Raw genomic sequence first — 19,604 nt, forward strand, 5'->3', positions numbered from 1 at the left:
CCATCTCATTCCACCCCCGCCACGGGCAGGGACACCTTGCATTAACTCAGGTTTCTCCAAGCCCCTCCCAGCCTGGCCTTGGACACTTCCAGGGTTAGGCAAAATAATACAAAATAAAATAACCCATCTCCGCGCGGAGACAGAGGTTTTGTGTCAGGCTGAGCTCTCCCTGCCAGAAATCTGGGCGTTAGATAACTCTTCCAGCTGAGCGGATCCAGCCCCAGGAGGTGTGTTTGGGTGCAATCAGGGTTTAACAAGTCTCAGGGAGACAGCTGCCTGCTGGCACGTCAAAACCATGAAGGCACTAAATTGATCACTGGACTTCCATGCAACCAAGCCCAGATCCCTGGGCGATAAAAGGAGCACCGGTATTTCCTTTCCCCAGAGAGCCGCGGAGTCTCTCTGGCCGTGCAGGGTCCGTCTCTGCTGCCGCCATGAACCGGACGCTCAGCATGAGGGCAGGGGGCGGGGGCCGGTCCTACAGCGCTGCCTCGGCCATCATTCCAAGCAGCAGCAGGGCTGGCTTTAGCTCCGTGTCTGTGGCACGGTCAGCAGGAGCAGGAGGCGGCTTTGGGAGGCTCATTGGAGGAGGCGGCGGTGGCAGTTCCGGCGGCGGTGGAGGTTTTGGCAGCAGGAGCCTCTACAACCTTGGTGGCAGCAAGAGGATTTCCATCGGGGTTGGAAGCAGCTTCCGAGCTGCTTTTGGAAGTGGAGCTGCAAGTGGCCTTGGCCTGGGAGGTGGCGGTGGAGCGGGTGGCTGTGGGCTCGGCAGCGGTGGAGCTGGTGGTGGCCTTGGGCTGGGGCTTGGCGGTGGAGGTGGTGGATTTGGCTTTGGTGGAGGTGCTGGTGGGCTTGGCTATAGCGGTGGGCACGGAGGCGGTGGAGGGTTTGGCTTTGGTGGGCTGGGGGGGCTGGGAGGGTTCCCTGCGGGGCTGGGTGGTGGCAGGGGCCCAGCAGGATTTTCTGGTGGCCCGTCTGGAGTGGGTACAATCCAAGAAGTGACTGTGAACCAGAGTCTCCTGGCACCACTGAACCTGGAGATAGATCCAAACATCCAACAAGTGCGGAAAGATGAGAAGGAGCAAATCAAGACCCTCAACAACAAATTTGCTTCTTTCATTGACAAGGTGAGACTTCATTGGGTGCTGTGGACCTGTGGTAGAGGGGGAGTAGGATCTAGTAAGTACAAAAGTACGACTTCAGAGATCTCCAGACATTCACCCATTTCCTCCCTGCATGTCTTTGCTAACTCGAGAAATATTGTCCATCTGAACATTTGCAGGGGAGAAAACAAAACAAGAAATTTGTAGTGTTGGAATTAGATCCAGGTTCTGTGCCTGAGGAATAGCACAGATTAGTTGAAATGGAGTGAGTCAGTTTTGGGTCCAGGTCTAGTGGCTCAAACCAACTCTCTCTCTGGGCAATCGCTGCAGATGTCTTGGTCTTTGTTGTTTATTGCCTGCAAGATAAAATCCTTTTTGTATTGACTCAATTGACTCAACCACTCAAGTCCTTCCTTGGCTTTTAATTGGAAAAATACGTTGTATGTGTGAGCAAGAGGAAAGGCAATTAAGCCTTTTAGTGTTAGAACTCAGACCTTGGTTTTAATGAAGAAGGACAAATATCTTACAAAGAAAGAAACCCCAGAGGGTGTGAAAGAAGAACTTCACTGTCTGGTGAAGAAAAAGCTGAACCCAAGTTTTCTTACCATCGCTCGTTGGCTTCCTAAATTAAATTGCCTCTGAAGAAAACTGTCCACAGAGGGTGGATTTGCTCAGCTAACACAGCCCTGGATAATCCAGAGGATATTCCCAGTTTGGAAACTCTTAGTTCGGGAATCCCATGGCTCCTGCCACGTATCACTCCCAGTTATTGGGTATTAGCTGTCGGCTCGCAGGTATTTTCTGCCTAAGCCTCTTCTGCTTCCCAATGCTCAGGTTCGCTTCCTGGAGCAGCAGAACAAGGTGCTGGAGACCAAATGGACCCTCCTGCAGGAGCAGGGCCAAAAAAACAACTCCGGCAAGAACAACCTGGACCCGCTGTTCGAAGCCTACATCAACAACCTGCGGCGGCAGCTGGCCAACCTGCTCAACGAGCGGGGACGCATGGACGGGGAGCTGAAGAACATGCAGGACCTCGTGGAGGACTTCAAGAACAAGTGAGTGTGAAATGGAGTGTAAATTGTTTAGCTGAAGGTGGAGCAGCAGGAGCTTTCACCCAGAGGGTGGCCGGGCACTGAACAGGCTCCCCAGGGAATGGTCACGGTCCCAGGGCTGCCGGAGCTCCAGGAGCATTTGGACAATGCTCTCAGGCAGAGGGTGGGACTGGTGGGGTGTCCTGTGCAGGGCCAGGAGTTGGATTCAATGATCCTCACGGGTCCCTTCCAACTCAGCTGAATTTGTGATTCTATAATTCTGTAATTCTAGGATTCTGTGATTTTATGATTCTGTGATTCCATGATTCTGTGATTTCATGATTCTATGATTCTATGATTCTGTAGTTCCATGATTCTCTGATTCATCTCAAAAATTTCAATTTCTGAAAGTCAAGCATCCAGCCAGAAGTATTAATGGAAGTTTCTCCAGGAAAGAGGAAAAGGTGTCTCCAGTTTGTGCTCCATCTCGTAGCATAGAACATCACTAATCACCTCCAACACCCCCTGCTCAGAGGTCTCTCTCCCTGCAGGATCTGTTTTCCTCAACAGCACCAAAATGGGTCCATCAACATTTTTCCCATCAAAAAATGGAGACTCAGTCAAGACACAGCACCTTGCAATTGTTCCTGCAAAGGAAAATCCTCTAATCCAGCTTTACTTTCCTCATTCTGCCTGCATTAAGTCAAAAATTTCCTTTCTGCCTTTTGAGAAATGCGAATCTCACACTTTTGAGCTGGGCAGCTCCCAGGAGGCTGATTTGGAGATGCCATCCCCAGTCCAGATCACCTTGCAGTCCTAACTGGACACCTCTTCTGCTTCCCAAGGTCTGATCCAACACCTCTTTCCCTTTATCCCTGCAGATACGAAGAGGAAATCAACCGGCGCACGGCAGCAGAGAACGAATTTGTGGTCCTCAAGAAGGTGGGTGAGCCAGGAGGTGCTGCAGATGCTGAGCCAACCCCAACCATTGCACGGACTGGGAATATCCTGAGGGATGGGAGATCTCATGGAGCTGCATCCTCACCCTTTAGAAGGGTTTTAAATCACCGTTTGATCATGGCATTGCGGGAAAGGAATGGAGTGTCTTGCAGGAGGGAAGCAGAATCCCCTCCCACTCCTGTCCCACAGCACACACAGGTGCAGAACAGACCTCGCAGAGATGGGCATCAGTCGTGCTGGGAATCCCAGGTTCCAAGGCCGAAGAGCCAGGACCGCTCTCCTTACCCGCTTCCAAATTACACGCAGCACTTTTCCGGGGCAAGAGATGCCCTCTTGGTGCTCTTCCAGCGGGATGTGCCAAGCACAGCTTCTCTACCAGGCAGCAGGGGAAGGGGCAGCCTCATCCCCAGGCTTGGCGACCTCTTGTCTGTGCCAAGGAACTTTTTCCTGGCTGAGAAGGGGATCCAGGTGCCACAGGTGTCCCCACAGCTGCTCTTTTCCAGGACGTGGATGCTGCTTACATGAACAAGGTGGAGCTGGAGGCCAAGGTGGACGCCCTGAGCGATGAACTCAACTTCCTTCGAGCGCTCTACGAGGCGGTACAGACAAATCCCCAAGTCCTGTCCTGCCGCCACTCCGGGGGTTGGGAGAGGTAAGTGCAGCTCCCACGTGCTTCCCACAGGAGCTGGCCCAGCTCAGCGCCCAAGTGTCCGACACCTCCGTCATCCTGTCCATGGACAACAACCGGGACCTGGACCTGAGCAGCATCATCGCCGAGGTCAAAGCTCAGTACGAGGACATCGCCAACCGGAGCCGCGCCGAGGCCGAGGCTTGGTACCAAACCAAGGTGAGGTGACCCATCACTGCCACAGGAAATCCCTGCTGTCCCCAGGAGGGGCGGTTTGAGCCGCATCTTGTCCAGCCAGACACCTCAGACTGATCGGTTACATCGTCCTTCCTACCTCAGTTTGAGGAGCTGCAGGCCACAGCTGGGAAACACGGCGATGACCTGCGCAACACGAAGGGTGAAATCTCAGAGCTCAACCGGCTCATCCAGAGGATCCGCTCCGAGATAGAGAACACAAGGAACCAGGTAGGAATGGTGAAAGGAGCCAACAGAGCCCCATCCTGCTGTGCCTCGACACCATAGCTCAGCTTTGCTGACTGGGGACTTCTCCAGCCTCATTGAAGGTGTTGAATTCTCTCCTGGAAAGGGCTTCACGCTGTAACACGTAACTATTAAGTCGTCCTTGCCAGCCTGGCATTTCACCTCCAGCCGTGTTAGCTCAGCTGGAACATTTTCCATGAACGTCCCGGCCTGAGTGGGTTTCTTCCTTGGGTGACTCTCACCAAGGGAAGAGCAGCTTCCCAGGCCCCCCATCCCTTGCAGTGTGCCACCCTGCAGACGGCCATCGGAGACTCGGAGGAGCGCGGGGAGCTGGCCCTCAAGGACGCCAAGGCAAAGATGATTGACCTGGAGGACGCCCTGCAGAAAGCCAAGGCCGACATGGCCCGGCAGCTCCGGGAGTACCAGGAGCTCATGAACGTCAAGCTGGCCCTGGACATCGAGATCGCGACCTACAGGAAGCTGCTGGAGGGCGAGGAGAGCAGGTGGGAGCGAAATCCTTGTGGGGATAATAGTGACTGACTTTTCCCGTCAGAGGTTGGTTCCTCTGCCTGTCTCCGTAATTTTTCTCTGATCTCCTCTAATCCCCCAACAGGCTCAGTGGGGAGGGACTGAACCCCATCAGCTACTGTAAGTATCACAGTTCTGGATCCCAAAGTCTGGCTTTGGGAGCAAGGCCCCGGAGAAACCTTAGCAAAAGGGAAGTTTTGCCCCACATAAGACTTTTGGAGCCCTCCACTGTCATTAGGGGCTTGCGCAGGGGATGGAAGTTGGGTTCATGTCCTGTGGGTCAAGGTCCTGATGAAGGTGCTTCCTGGAACTGGGTGATTCCCCAGAGCAGCTGTGGCTGCCCCATCCCTGGAAGTGTCCAAGGCCAGGTTGGATGGGGTTTAGAGCAACCTGGGATGGTGGAAGGAGTCCCTACCCATGGCAGGGGCAGGGATGAGATGACTTTTACGGCCCTTTCCATCCCATCCCACCCCATCCCACCCCATCCCATCCCATCCCATCCCATCCCATCCCATCCCATCCCAAGATTCCATGACTGCGGAGCAGATGTCCAACCCTCAGTTTGTTTTTCCTTGCAGCAGTCATCAGCTCTGGCTCCGGCATTGCTGGTGGAGCTGGCGTAGGAGGAGGATTTGGTGCACTGGGCCTGAGTGGAGGAGGCGGCGGAAGTGGTTTTGGCCTTGGAGGTGGAGGTGGAAGCAGCTTTGGTCTTGGAGGAGGTGTTGGAAGTGGGTTTGGCCTTGGAGGAGGCGGCGGGAGCAGTTTCGGTCTTGGAGCTGGCAGCGGAGGAGGAGGCTACAGCTTTGGAAGCGGAGGAGGACTTGGACTCGGGGCTGGAGGTGGTCTTGGGGGTGGATTTGGAGGAGGGAGTGGTCTGGGCATCGCTGGCAGCTACAGCCACGCTGGAGGTGGCGGCAGCGCCCTGAGCACCAGCGGAGGGAATTTCAGCTCTGGAAGCGCAAAAGGCGCCAACCCGGGTGTGAAAATTGTCTCCAAAACCTCCTCCAGCAAAAAGAGCATAAAAAGCCAAAGCCTGAAGAATGCCACAGAGTCTGAGTGAAGCCAAGCCCAGACCCTCCATGGTTCCTCCGTTCCTCTGTCCACCATTCTCCCCCACCTCCACCGCTCCAGCTGCCTCTGCCCTGCTCCTGCTCTGTAGCTCTCACGCATTTGGATCTCAGGTCAAGAAAAGAAGTGGAACACACAGAAACCAGAGCTCTCCAAGTCCCTGGAACAGGAGTTAAAGGAAAACATGGGCCTAAGTGGTTGCTCTGAATGGGGAATTGGTTTGGTTTCCATTTGTTTGTTTTTAGTAAGGCCAAGAAATTTGTGTTTGTGGCCACCCACAGCCATCAGCTAAAACAGAGCAAATCGCAGGGAAGGTTTTAGCTCAGTTCTGGCCCCCAGGAGCCCAGGGATGGGCTGGGAATGTGTATTTAGCTCACCCTGCCTTGTCTTCACTGCTGGAATGAGCCCAACCCTCTCCTTCACAAGAGAAGCTCATCTGCATCAGATCTGGGTTATTTTTCTGCTGTCTTGAAATACCCCCGGAGGCTGCTCAAAGATCCCAGGCAGTGGCTTGTAAATGTCCCTCTTAAAATAACCTTCATTCTGAGTCACTCTCGTGAGATGGAAAATCCCTCTTTCCCCCATTCACAGCCAAACTTTGAAAGATATGATTCTTCCAGATATTGCCAAATTTTGCTGCTGAATCAGCTCAGGCACTTGAGCCTGACCATGGGTTCGGAGCCCTAATGTTCTAGCAGCAGCCTGAGATCCCTCCACCCACAGATGAGAATCCAGTGTGCCATGAGCTTCTCAAAAATCTTTTCCCAAATCACTCTCCCATTCCTGTCCTTCCTCTTCTTAAATGAGTTTGCCCACAGTGGCCCTTACACACAACCTCAGGAGTGGGTTTTGTCAGAGGATTCACCAGTGATTGATCCAAAACCTATGAAAAAGGGCTCGTTTTCTAAATTACAGGATTTTTAAATTCTAAATGATGTCTGACACAAGTCCTTCGAAAGCATGATCAGTGCTTGCCGTTAAAAGGGGTTTCTGTCCTGTCCCCATGCAAGGTTTTGCTGGAATGTCTTCAAGAATTCCCAAATCTTCCAGCAGTCCAAGTCTTGGTGTCTTTACCCACGGCCTTCGTTGCAGCAGGTGGGGAAAGTCCGAGCCTGTGAACATCACACTGGAAAAGCTGCCTGAAGAGCCATGTCCACAGCTCCTGGGGGAATTCCAGCATCTCCTCTCTGTGTGGGCTCCTCTGCCAAAAGAAAGACCTTGGGAAACTGGGAAGTGCAGCAGGTTCCAGCCCCGTCTGCAGGGAACGAGGCAGCCGAGAGCAGGATCCCAAAGGAACTCCGGCGTCCCAAATCTATTTTCCCCTTTTCTGGTGGAATTTACCCCTCTAGCCTTCCACTGTGTCATTTTGTTTTTGGAAAGCACCATTAAAAAGAAAAATGCAGCTTTTTATACTTTCGTAATAGTGATGCAACTCCATGTTCCCTTTCCTCCCTCTATTTGGAACGTGTCCAATAAAACCAGATTGTAACTTATTAGTTCTTTTTATCTACCTTTTTATTCTAAACCAGAAGCAGCCATATAAAATATTCTCAACCTTCATCAGAACGATCCGGAGGCATATTTGTTTTACTTCCAGGGAAAAGCTTGGAAATTCTGATTAAATTATAATGAAAATCTTGAAGCCGGTTGTCACAAAACAAATCGAAGAATTGGAGAAAACTGGAGAAGGAAGAGGAGGAAGAGTTTGCAGATTTATCCATAAGTGACAAGATAATTTGGCTGGGGTCCCCTATTTGAGTTCGAATCCAACCTATCCTTGCCTCACCAGGAGACTCGTTTAATTTTTATTCTTCAATGGGCTAAGTTAGTCGAGTTAGCTTCAGTTATGGCCAAATTTATCTGTGCAGCTTCAGACCAGCTGCAGCTGTCACTATAATTAATCACCATTCATTTCTTAATTTATCGGGGGTTAGTCCAAAACTTTTCTTCCGTGGAAGGGAGGGTTTGTGGCAGCCAGGCAAAACATCAGGATTTAAATTTTGCTTTCTTAAAAAGCCAGAGCAAACCCAAGTGTCTGCAGGGCTCTTGGGGAGGCTTTATCTGGAAAATCTGGCTTGGGGATGGGTGCTGGAGCACAACAGCAGCACTGATGCAGGTATTTCAGTCAGTCATTGGAAAAGGAGAATAAAACCAAGAAAAAGTGGAGAAAAAAACCCTCAGCCAAATGTTATTGCAAAGCCCTTATTGAATTTCAAAGGCTCAGATGCTTTGCTCTGCCCTGACCTTGCAACATCCCGGCCCTGTATAACTCCGGGCAGAACCCGGGAAGGAGCAGGAGCATGGGAAGGAGCAGGAACACACATGCCAGCGTGTCCTGGCAAGTTCAAAGGAGAGGCTTCAGCAAAACCTCGCTCAAACCCAGGTGCACCAAAACACAGCAACATCTCATCCCCTTTGCGCAGGAAATCAAAGGAGCCTCCGTGAAAGACCAAACCCAGGGACAAAAACAGGCTCAGGATCCCAGAATCCCAGGAGAGCTGGGGTTGGAAGGGCCCTCTGGAGCTCATACAGTCCAACCCCCTGCCAAGGCACAGACACCCGGAGCAGGTGACTCCAGAGGGTTTCCAGGTGGGCTTGGAATGTCTCCAGAGAGGGACAATCCATGCCCTCCAGGGCAGCTCTTCCAGGACTCTGCCACCTCCATGGAAAGGATTTCTTCCCCACGCTGGGGTGGAATTTCTCGTGTTCTGGTTTATGGCCATGAGTTCTCCCTGCCCAGGGAGGTGGTGGAATCACCATCCGTGGAGTTGTCCAGGGAACGACTGGATGTGGCACTCAGTGCTCTGGGCTGGTGACAAGGTGGGGATCAGGCACACATTGGATTCGATGATCCTAGAAGGCTTTTCCCACCTCAGGGATTCTGGGATCCTTGTCCTGTTGCTGGGAATCACTGGACAGTCTGACACCATCCTCTTGCCACCCCTTGGAGATGTTCACATGGATTGATGAGACACCCTGTCAAATGAGATATTTTTATGGATATTTGGATATTCCTATGATTGTTGGAGTCCCCTCTCAGTCCCTTCTTCTCCAAACTGACCACATCCAGCTCCTGCCATTTCTCCTCATTGGAGAGGTGCTCCAGACCTCTCTCATCCCCTTTGTGGCTTCCACTGGACCGTGTCCAGGAGCTCCTTGTCCTTCTGGAACTGCAGAGTTCACAGCAGAACACAACACTCCAGACGTGTCCCCCCCAGGGCCAAGCAGAGGGGCAGGATCCCCTCCCTGACCTGCTGGCCACGCTCTTCCCAAGGCATCTGTTGGGAATTCCGTTCCTTCTGGCTGCACTGCTGGCTCATGGGCACCCTGTCATCCACCAAGGCTCCTCAGCCCCTGCTGTCCAGAGGATGTTGTAGACAGGCCAAAGAAACAGTGAAGGTCAAAAATAAACTCTGAGTCACCTCAATTTCTGACCTCGCCGAATTGCACAGGTCAGGTGCAAGGATTTAACGCAGCTCGTGACAACCCAACCTTAACCAGCCTGGAGAGTTTTTAACATCTTTTTTCCAGTCCCTTCTGAAAAAAAGAGCAAATCGGAGCTCAGAGGCAGCCGGGCTCCTGCAGACAGGAGCCCTGTTCCTCGTCCCCTTTCCCTGCAGTGCCCTCACCCCCCGGGCATCCCCCCCTGGCATGTTCTGCCTTCCGCAGGGAACTGTCCCACCGGAGGGGCCAGCACAGCCCCCTGCAGCCCTGAGCACCTCCGGCGGGACACTGCCTGTGAGCAACACAAACCAAGAAAGGAAAGTGTGAGGGACTGAGAGATTCCGCAAGAATTCTCCTTGCTTTGGTGCCTAAACCATCATTTGCTTTGCTCTTCCAAATCCTTTGTAATATTCCTCTTAATTGCCATTGTCTGCAGTAACAGGCTTTCCTAGAAGAGCTGGGAAGTAATGACTCCCTTCCACATGAATCCTTTCCCTCTGCTTTAATTAAAACCTGTGCTCCTGTTCCCAGGTGTGACTTTGCATAAACGATTTGGGAGTCAAAGGCAAGTTCCCTGCCTGGCCCCCATCCACAGGCTCCTGGCACAGTTGTGCCAGTTCACAGGGGCAGGAATAGGAAAGCAGATCTCCATGGATCTGCCATGCTTGGAACAGGGTTTATTTATTTTCAGTACCACTGTGTTTATTTTCAGCGCCCAGAGGTCCCATGGCTGAGGCTCCTGCCGCTGTGAAATCGGGGGTCGCAGGGTTTGGGTGCAGCGAGGGGTGAAGTTTTCCCAGCAAAACGCTGCGTTTCCAGCGCGCAGGATATTCCCACATCTCTACTCCCGGGGCGAGAGCACCCCCTTGCTACAGCCCAGCCACGGGAGGGAGAGTTGGATCAGCTCATCCAGGGATCAGCTCCAGTGGCGCCCACGGTGACTCATTATTGGAATCGGGAGCGCTCCAAGGACATGGGAGCTGGGAGCGCTGCTGGTTTCTGATTGCAAGGAGGCAAAACCCAACCAAACCAAACCCAACCAAACCCCTCCTGCTCAGGTTCTTTCAAGTTCCCAGACAGAAAAAAAGCAGTGGTTGGAAACACATCAACAAAAACAAGCTCTGAGACGCAGCCAATCCCCTTAACCTCCTCCTTTTGGATTGAGCTCCTGCACTTTTTGCTCACGTAGATGAATTTGGGAATGTTCTTGGTTTAGCTGCTCAGGGTCTCATCTCTCTGTCTTTCACTATTACTTCACCTGGCCAAGGCGAGCCCTGGCCAGTGGGCAGAATCCAGTTCGCAAAAGTATTTGGGGAGGTATTTTGGGAATGAGGGGATTTCTTCTCCTGTATCTCGTGTCCAGCTCTTCATGGACACAAGAGAAGGATCCCCAGCTCTCAAGCCTTTACACAACCCAGACTTATTGTGGGGGCTGAAACTCCTGCGCAAGGGTTCACCCAGGAGCAACATCAAGAGGCAAAAGCTATTTCAGAAAGTTTTTCCAACTGTGTGATCTCAGCGGAGTGAAGGAGGGGGTGGGAAGGAAAGTGGGCGAATTCCCCTCCACAGAACATCTTGGAGAGCCAGCAATGACGTGGAAACTGTTGGATAAATATAAGGTGGGGGGGCAGAAAAAGTGATAAAAATACCACTTCACAGGGAGCTTTTGAAAACCGAGCCTGACAGGGAGGTACTACAGAACCACAATCATTTCTAGCAGCTTTTTAGTTGTATTTTTAAAATCTCTGTTAAGGAAAGTACTATTTAAGCTATTTTGATGTGATTTTGGAAAAGGAGTTTACTTGCTGTCTTTCAAAGTCATGTTAACTAATTCCTCAGTTTCCCCTGGAACAAGGAGAGATGATTTTTGGTAAGATCCCAGAAAATACTGCCATGACACAACTTCCACTCAGGTCATCTCTTCAAACCCACGATCATTTAGATCCAGAAAAACACCCAAACTTGAACACACACACACAAAAAAATCACAGTATCCACACTGATCATTAAAACCACCTTCAGACCCAACTTTCCCGAGCCAGCAACAGGACACGCATGGCCAGTCACAGAGCTGGAAACCTTGGAAAAGTCCCTGTTTTTCTTGTCTACGCAATGTGTTAAACCTTAAAATGCGACTTGCAAAATCTTCGCTTTGCTCAAGCGAACGAGCGAGTCCTTGTCTCGCCTGAGGGAAAGCGGCTCCCAGGGTCTCGGGAATCATGTTGCATCCTGCCCCTGAGTGCAGACCTCGTCCCATTCAATTCTAATTCCATGACTCAGAGCGGCGGCTTTGGTGGAGGGGGGAGCTCCCTCTCGCCGTTACTTTCCTGCCTGCAAACAATGCATTTTTCAGCGCCTCACCGTAGTTGAGGTGTGTTTGACAAGGCAAGTTGCTGCAAGGCACGTCAAGTTCTGAATTCCCGTGCCAAGTTTTCCAAGCAGATAAAAGAGGAGGCTCCCAAGCTCTCCCATTACAGGGGTTTCTGTCTCCATTGCCCTCTGCTCTTCTCCTGCTGCGCAGCCTTTTTTTTTTTGTTTTCCTCTCTCCTACTCTTTGTCCTCCCAACCGAACCAGCCATGAGCCGGATCTCTTTCAGATCATCTACTGGAGGGGGCATGAGGGGCTTTAGCTCAGGTTCTGCTATCGTAGGAGGTGGTGGCGGTGGGACCAGAAGCAGTTTTAGCTCTGTCTCTGTCTCCAGAGTTGGAGGAGGAAGAGCTGGAGGTGGAGGAGGCTTTGGAGCTGGCGGTGGCTTCGGCAGCAGAAGTCTCTATAACTTAGGTGGAAGCAAAAGAATTTCCTACAGCTCAGTCGGCGGAGGTCTACGGAGCGGAGCCGGGGGCGGATACGGCTTTGGTCTTGGCTATGGTGGTGGAGCAGGCGCTGGCTTTGGCTTAGCAGGAGCTGGTGGTGGTGGTGGCTACGGGCTGGGAAGTGGATTTGGGATGGGAGGGCCTGGATTTGGTGGCCGAGGTGGCCCCGGGTTCCCCGTTTGCCCACCTGGTGGCATCCACGAAGTGACTGTCAACCAGAGCCTCCTGGCACCCCTCAAGCTGGATATCGACCCAGAAATCCAGAAGGTGCGGACACAGGAGAGGGAGCAGATCAAGACCCTCAACAACAAATTTGCCTCCTTCATCGACAAGGTGAGAGTTTGGCCTGAACCGTCAAGCCACGCATGCTTATCAGTTGCCTTGGGAAAAAAACTTCAGGAAGAAACTTCATTTGGATTTAGGGGCTTGCCTGAACTGATCCCAGCCGACAAACAACGTGGGCTTGGCTGAAAACTAAGAATGGTTTTATGTTTCCTCTTAGCAAGGATGAGTTTTTCAGTGCCTTTATATGATTGACAGAGTTGTTCTCTCTCTTCCCTGTAAAAACCATCCCTGGGTGGATGGATCTTCTTCTCTACAAGGAGATAGAACCAGTTTAAACCAGTAAGATGGGCTGAACATCTACTGGGGGCGAAACATTAAACTTGCAATTATGGGTGTTTGGCCTGATTAAAAGTCCTGAAAAAAAAATCTTGAAAAACATCTCCAGAAGCTTCTAATACTTTTGAGAATCAAATGCCCTAAACTGGGACACTCCTGATAATTGCCCTCTGATTGTCCCAACATCTCTAGACCTTTTCTGTTGGTGATCCCACCTTTTCCTGGCAGTTGTGAGGTTTTCCGTGTGCCGTTCACACACGTCCCTGGTTTTGTTCCTCCCCAGGTGCGCTTTTTGGAGCAGCAGAACAAGGTGCTGGAGACCAAGTGGGCCCTCCTCCAAGAGCAGGGTCACACTGTCACCAGGAAGTCCCTGGAGCCCATTTTTGAAGCCTACATCAGCAACCTCCGGCGGCAGCTCGACAGCCTGATGGGAGAGAGGGGCCGGCTGGACTCCGAGCTCCGGAGCATGCAGGACATGGTGGAAGACTTCAAGAACAAGTAAGGAATCCTGCAGCCTAAGTCATTCCAGCCAGTAAAATCCGGGCAGGTGCTCGTTCCTGCTGGTGCACACATGGTGTTTGATCCAGGTTCCTCTTCCCAGCATAAACTCGCTCCCAGAATTACCCCTTGTTATTTCGCATTTATCACGAGTAAGGTCAGCGTTTAGCGCAGAATTCCTGGGGAACTGCTCCAGCATAACAGAGGTCATGGTCTGATGCCTGGAGTCTCCTGAGATAGCATATCTGGAGACAGAAAATTTAATACATTGTGAGGATAATAGGCAAAACCAGAATGAAACGTTGCAAATAAACTTCCAGCTCCAAAATCCCCCATTTCCCATTCTGCAAAGGAAATTCCAGCCTTTCTAGAGGACCCAGGTGACCTGGGAGTGCTCGAGCTCACTCAGCTCCCAACACCTGGAAGATGACCAGCCCTTTGCCAGAAATTTCCCTGAGGAGGGAATGAACCCCTTGCTGAGACACGGGGTCCCGTGGAGAGGGGATGGATCATCCCCAGGACACACCAGTCAGCACCTACTGCCTAGAGGGGATTTTTGGGGGATTCTTAGGTGAGACCATTGACTCTTCTTTGTCTGAGAACAATCTGTTCCTTCTTCAACCAGCCCTGGTTGACTGCAAATTTGAGAATCACCCCGCAGGGCAGGAGTATGTTAATATTAGGTAGTTAAGCATGGGAAGAGACAGATTTTTGGGAGAGGGGTTGGGAAGAAGGCACTTAGGTCCAACGAGAGGGACTGGAAGAGCTTCTGGTGTGATTTTGGGTTCATTTGAGGCCTTGAAAGGTGTTCTAGGCTTTTAGAAATATTTGTCAGGCCCCAAATGATGAATTCTATGGTCCAGATTTCAGAGCTATCCCCTGGGAAAAAGAACACATTTTATTTCAAGTTTAGAGCTTGTTCCCGGTCCACCAGCTAATTCCCACCTCTTCCCTTGTCCACTCAGAGATCTGGCTGCAGGGAAAACTCTGCCAATATTGGCCAGAGGACTGGCACGAACCTGCCTTTGAAAGCCAGGTCTTTGTCTCAAGAGCCTGCATGTTTTGTCTACTTTCTAGCTAAGCCCTGCCCTGATTATCTGATGAGAGGATATTGCTCTGAGCCATAAAAAGTTCCACAGAGCCACTGTCAGAGCTGTAATGATCGTCTCTTGCACAACCATTTTGAGTTTTTTTGTTTTAATTAAATGCTGCAGTGGGTTCTTCAGAGCCATCAGCATTATTATAATATCAAATATCAAATGATTGCTTTGTTATGCATTTGTAGGCATTGCAGTGCAGCTTTGTTGAAAGTCTTTTGCATAACTTTGCTTGGAGCGAAGGTCACCGGGAATGGCTGTTCCTGCTTCCTGCCAAAACGGGCTCTGAATCTGCACATTTGTGTACGAGCTTGACTTTATGGGCAGTGATTAAAATATATTAATTTAGCTGGGACTACTCACATCATGGAGTCCCACAGTTCAAAGGCAGTAATATTTGCTCTGCGTCTGCTCTGGATAAACCTGTGGGAGTAGGGAATATATCCATGAGCCACAACTGACGGTTTGGGAACGGGGTGCTCCCACCTCTTCATTCCATCCAAACCCCCTCACCCTTTTATCCCGGCAGATATGAAGATGAGATCAACCGCCGCACGGGTGCTGAGAACGAGTTTGTGGTCCTCAAGAAGGTGAGTGGGCTGGGAATTTCCAGCCAGGAAATGGAATTAACTTACCTTGCAGAGCTCAAGCAAAGCTGGTGGGAGCTGGGGTCCTGCACCCTCACGGCTGGGTCGAGCTGTGAGATCAGCACATCCTGGGCTGGGCTCTCCTGAGGCCAGGAATGGGCACGACCTTCTCTGTGCCGATAGAGCTGCCCTGTCTTCTGGTCTCTCGTGGCTCAGCTCAACTCAGTCTCTGGTCACATCCTTGTGAGTCAGAGCTTTGCCTTCTGCCCGAAAGCCTGGTTCTGGCTCACAGCCAATGTCCAACATCAGATTAAAAAAATACCTTGGTCACAGGGACGTAAAAATGAACTGCTGGCAGTGGCACAGGTTGCCCAGGGAAGCTGTGGCTGCCCCATCCTTGGAAGAGTCCAAGGCAGGATGGTCTATGGAAGGTGTCTCTGCCCACGGCAGGGGTGGGAATCGGATGGGCTTTCAGGTCCCTTCCAACCCAAATCATTCCATGATTCCATGATCCTAAAATAGAATAATAGAGCCGGAAGCAGACGTGATCCCATTGGTGTCCTGAAGCTCCTTTGGGTTCTGGCTTCATCAGAAAAACATTGGTTTCTCCTCTTTAGGATGTGGATGGTGCTTACATGAACAAGGTTGAGCTCCAGGGCAAGGCCGATGCGCTGGCAGAGGAAATCAACTTCCTGAGAGCTCTGTACGAGGCGGTGAGTGCTTCCTGGAGGGCATCCCCCAGCTCCTGCCCCGTGGATCCCACGCTCAGGGCTCTGTGGGAGCAGAGGAGGAGGTAGTCCCAGCCTTTTGGAAATGATAACGCAGAAATAAGTGACAAAATGGAAACTGAGCGGGGGAAATGCAAGAAAACAGCTTGGTGGGAGGACTCTCAAATCACCTCATCTCTGTGGTTTCCACCGTGGACACCGGACCATTAACTTCCTTTTCTGCATCTTCTGCAGGAGTTGTCCCAGATGCAGCAGCAAGTGTCCGACACCTCCGTGGTCCTGTCCATGGACAACAACCGCAACCTGGACCTCAACAGCATCATCGCCGAGGTCAAGGCGCAGTACGAAGACATTGCCAACCGGAGCCGGGCTGAGGCCGAGGCTTGGTACCAGAACAAGGTGGGTGACTGGGGTGACACTGATTTCTGTGGCCAGAAATTATCAGAAATTATTTCCCATCGGCTGAGGGGAGACAGGGACAAGGTGTTCAAAAGTTTTGACTTTGGGCTCGCAGAGTCACTGGTAGAACAGGCCTTGAACACTTCCCCTCCCAGGTTCTCGTAGGTGACAACGCCCAGGTCCCCTGTGCCATCACTGCCCAGCAATATCGAGAGCTAAGGACAAGTGCCTTTATTCCACGGGCAGATCTCAGATGAATCTCATCCCCCACCCCTTAAACCTCATCCAAAGCTGCACTTCATTCCCTGAAGTCCCCTCGCCTTTCCCTGAGCTCCCAGTGCTCACCAGTGCTCACCAGTGCTCACCAGTGCTCACCAGTGCTCTCCTCCTTTCCCTGCACCAGTACGAGGAGCTCCAGGTCTCCGCTGGGAGGCACGGGGATGACCTGAGGAACACCAAGATTGAGATTTCAGAGATCAACCGGGTGGTCCAGAGGCTGCGGAATGAGATTGACAGCGTGAAGAAACAGGTAGGAGGGGGATGGTCCTGCGGAGCAGGAGGAGGTGGGTGGGAGGTGATGGTGGTCAGGCACAGCAGGAAGAGCCAGCTCCCATCAGGAGCCCTCAGTGCTGTCCTGGGAGCCACCAGCCAGTGTCCAGAACCTCCCCCAGCAACAGGGAGAGCGGTTTGGGGAGCCCAAATGACACAACGGCCTGTTCTCCCCGTTCCCAGTGTGCCAACCTCCAAGCAGCCATTGCCGAGGCCGAGGAGCGCGGGGAGCTGGCCCTCAAGGACGCCAAGGCCAAGCTGACCGAGCTGGAGGACGCCCTGCAGAAAGCCAAGGCCGACCTGGCCCGGCAGCTCCGGGAGTACCAGGAGCTCATGAACGTCAAGCTGGCCCTGGACATCGAGATCGCGACCTACAGGAAGCTGCTGGAGGGCGAGGAGAGCAGGTGAGGACAGGTGGACCTGCCGTGTGCTGACCAGGGGCCATCTCCTTGGAGCTAAACAGCTCTTCCCAAGGGGCTGGAGCACCAGGGCAGACAGAGGGATGGCTGAAATTGTGAATTTTGTAGGCGAAGTTTTGTTTCTCCAGCTCTTGGCACCTGATGCTGATAAAAACGAGCACTGTCACCTTTCACCTGTAACACAGACATGTCCTACCCTACTGAAGGCCTAATTAGGAGGCCCCGTGGACAAGGTTTTGTTGCTCACTTTCCCCTTTCCCAACAGGCTTGCTGGAGAAGGCGTCGGAGCCGTCAGTGTCTGTGAGTGTCGCCTCTCTTCCATCTCTTCATATCCCCCTCCTTCCGCCCCTTTGTACCTGCCCCCTTCCACCTCTTCCCACCCACTCCTCACCAAGGGGGGGACACTGCAGGTCTCCCCACCTCGGGGGCCCGGCTCTCCCCTCACATGGTTGCTCCTGGTTCTTTCCCAGCCGTGGTCAGCAGCTCCAGCGGGATGGGCTACGGCGGCGGGAGCTGCCTGGGCCTGGGCGGAGGGCTCGGCGTGGGCGGCGGCGGCGGCAGCAGCTACACCATGAGCAGCAGCGGCTTCGGCGGCGGCAGCGGAGGCTTCGGAGGCGGCAGCGGAGGATTCTCTGGGGGGCTCAACTATGGTGGAGGCAGCTCCTTCAGCTCTGGGAGCAGCCGGGGCATCAACTCCAGCACGGGAGGCAGCGTCAGAATCGTTTCCAAGACCACCACCAGCAAAAAGACCATCAGATAAGGCCGGCAAGCGCACGGCTGTCGGCGGTTCCGGCCTCCTGCCCTGCAGATCGTGGTGTAAATAGCTGCGCTAGAGCCTCTCCTTCCTCCGTCCTTCACCTCTGGGGCAGCGGGGGGGACCAGGACCCCTCCCGTGAGAATCTGGAGCACCTTTGGCTGAAGCACAGGTTGTAACAGGTCACTGGCTGGGCGTGGACCCCATGGTGCCCCTCTGTCAGCAAGCCCGTGTTCTCTCCTCAAAGTCAGGCGTTTAAAGGGAAATGGAAGCGCTACGTGGAACGGGGACAACCATTTCGTCCATCCCATCCCAGGGGTGAACCACAGCCTTGTGGAACCACAGTCCCAGGGCCTCAGCAGCGAAAACACCTCCAAGAAGCTCAAAAAGCCTCTGGCCCCCCCCAAGACGTTACAACCTCCAAAGGTTTTGCCTGCAATTAAAGATTTCTTCAAGCCCCTTCTGTTTTCTCTGGCACTCGTGGGAAAGGTTTTTTGCTTTGTGTGTATAAGATTTCTAACTACTCATCCTCGTGGCTGCAGCCTCCTCACTTCCATGCCTAACCTACTGTAAGGTGCAATAAAAGAGCATTTGTCATTTTTAAACTCTGGGTTTTGGCGTTTTTCCCTCCTCCTGCTGTGGGTGTTGGTCTGTGCCGTGTCCCTGGTGCACTGGGGACGCCCTGAGGGCAGTTCCTGAGACAGGATTGGCTCCTCGAGGAAACAAAACTCAGGTTTAGGACTTGAGCTCTAGGACAAGTTGGGGCAAATGGGAAGGAGGGTGGGATGAGCAATCTGGTCTGTGGAAGGTGCCCCTGCCCATGGCATGTGGGTGGAACTGGATGGGCTTTAAGGTCCCTTCCAACCCCAGCTATTCCATGATTCTACGGATCGAGAACTGAGGCATGGGAAAAGCTGCCTCCGAACTGAGCCAAAGGCTGGATGAATCCCACTGCGGTGGTTACCTGCAAAGTTTCCCTTTCTGCCTGTCCCTTCAGGAGGAAGGACGTGCAGGGAAGTGGGGAAAAGGAAGGCGATTCCCGAAGGTTTATTTGGGATTCATGGCCTGGCTCATGCAGGGCATGGCGCATCAGAGGAGCCCACCTCACAGGGACACAGCGAGGTTGGCACACAGCAGGGAGGGGATGGAGCAGGTGGACATCGCCCTGATGGGGAAGAGCAGCTGCAGGGGCAGGCACAGGGCAAAGCACCCAAAATCTGCACAGACACCGTTTGCACACCGAGGTTTCCCTGGGATGCACAAATATCCCCTGAAACATCCTGGCTGCTCCTCTGCAAGGTCAGTTTCAGGGCCTCAGGTTCATTTGGAGCGAACCCAAGGTCTTCCAAGGTGCCCACGGCGCTTCACTCTCCCAGTTCCCTCCCCGATGCCCAGGAGGTTTCCATGACCTGGTTGAGGGGCTTCAGCCAAGATCCCATGCCAGCCCCAGGCTCCCTCCTGTGGCTCCACAGGTGTCTCCTGATCCCATCCCTGCCAGTGCCAGGTGTGGATCCCGGCAGGAGCAGGGAGGCACCAGGCGAGGTGAGAATCCAGCCCCAGTGGCAGGACAAGAACCATGAGCAAGGAAAGAGCCAGGGCAGGAGCGGGGCAGGTGAGGGAGGACCCACAGCTCTTTGGGAATGCTGGTCCCAAAGGGAGATGGTTGGTGCCCATAAACTCATCCCTCAATCCCTGCAACCATCAGCTGGGAGAGGAGAGGAGAGGAGAGGAGAGGAGAGGAGAGGAGAGGAGAGGAGAGGAGAGGAGGGGAGGTGAGGTCAGAGGAGCGGGGAGGAGAGGAGAGGAGAGGAGAGGAGAGGAGAGGAGAGGAGAGGAGAGGAGAGGAGAGGAGAGGAGAGGAGAGGAGAGGAGAGGAGAGGAGAGGAGAGGAGGCAT

General features: G+C 52.8%; 2 protein-coding genes across 2 annotated transcripts; both read left to right on the forward strand.

The window, feature by feature from the left end:
- The first annotated feature begins 434 nt into the window (after positions 1–434).
- Positions 435–5,790, forward strand: LOC120764678 (keratin, type II cytoskeletal 5-like). Its single transcript, XM_058423857.1, has 9 exons — positions 435–1,127; positions 1,938–2,158; positions 3,016–3,076; positions 3,598–3,693; positions 3,777–3,941; positions 4,062–4,187; positions 4,485–4,705; positions 4,816–4,850; positions 5,309–5,790. The coding sequence occupies exons 1-9, from the start codon at positions 435–437 to the stop codon at positions 5,788–5,790; spliced, it is 2,100 nt and encodes a 699-aa protein (XP_058279840.1).
- Positions 5,791–11,819: 6,029 nt separating this feature from the next.
- Positions 11,820–17,714, forward strand: LOC120764682 (keratin, type II cytoskeletal 5-like). The gene is given in 8 exon segments (XM_058423859.1): positions 11,820–12,389; positions 12,961–13,175; positions 14,802–14,862; positions 15,477–15,572; positions 15,822–15,986; positions 16,390–16,515; positions 16,719–16,962; positions 17,425–17,714. Coding segments are annotated over 8 exon segments (1,767 nt in total).
- Positions 17,715–19,604: the final 1,890 nt, after the last annotated feature.

This window comes from Hirundo rustica, chromosome 35 (assembly GCF_015227805.2).
Source record: "Hirundo rustica isolate bHirRus1 chromosome 35, bHirRus1.pri.v3, whole genome shotgun sequence".
NCBI classification, from domain to species: Eukaryota; Metazoa; Chordata; class Aves; order Passeriformes; family Hirundinidae; genus Hirundo; species Hirundo rustica.

Bases quoted from the DNA above. Each gene is read 5' to 3' on its own strand.
- LOC120764678 (XM_058423857.1), top strand. From the start codon at position 435: ATGAACCGGACGCTCAGCATGAGGGCAGGGGGCGGGGGCCGGTCCTAC. The intron at 3,942-4,061 runs GTGAGGTGACCC...TTCCTACCTCAG, and splicing joins AGGCTTGGTACCAAACCAAG to TTTGAGGAGCTGCAGGCCAC. The intron at 4,851-5,308 runs GTAAGTATCACA...TTTTCCTTGCAG, and splicing joins ACTGAACCCCATCAGCTACT to CAGTCATCAGCTCTGGCTCC.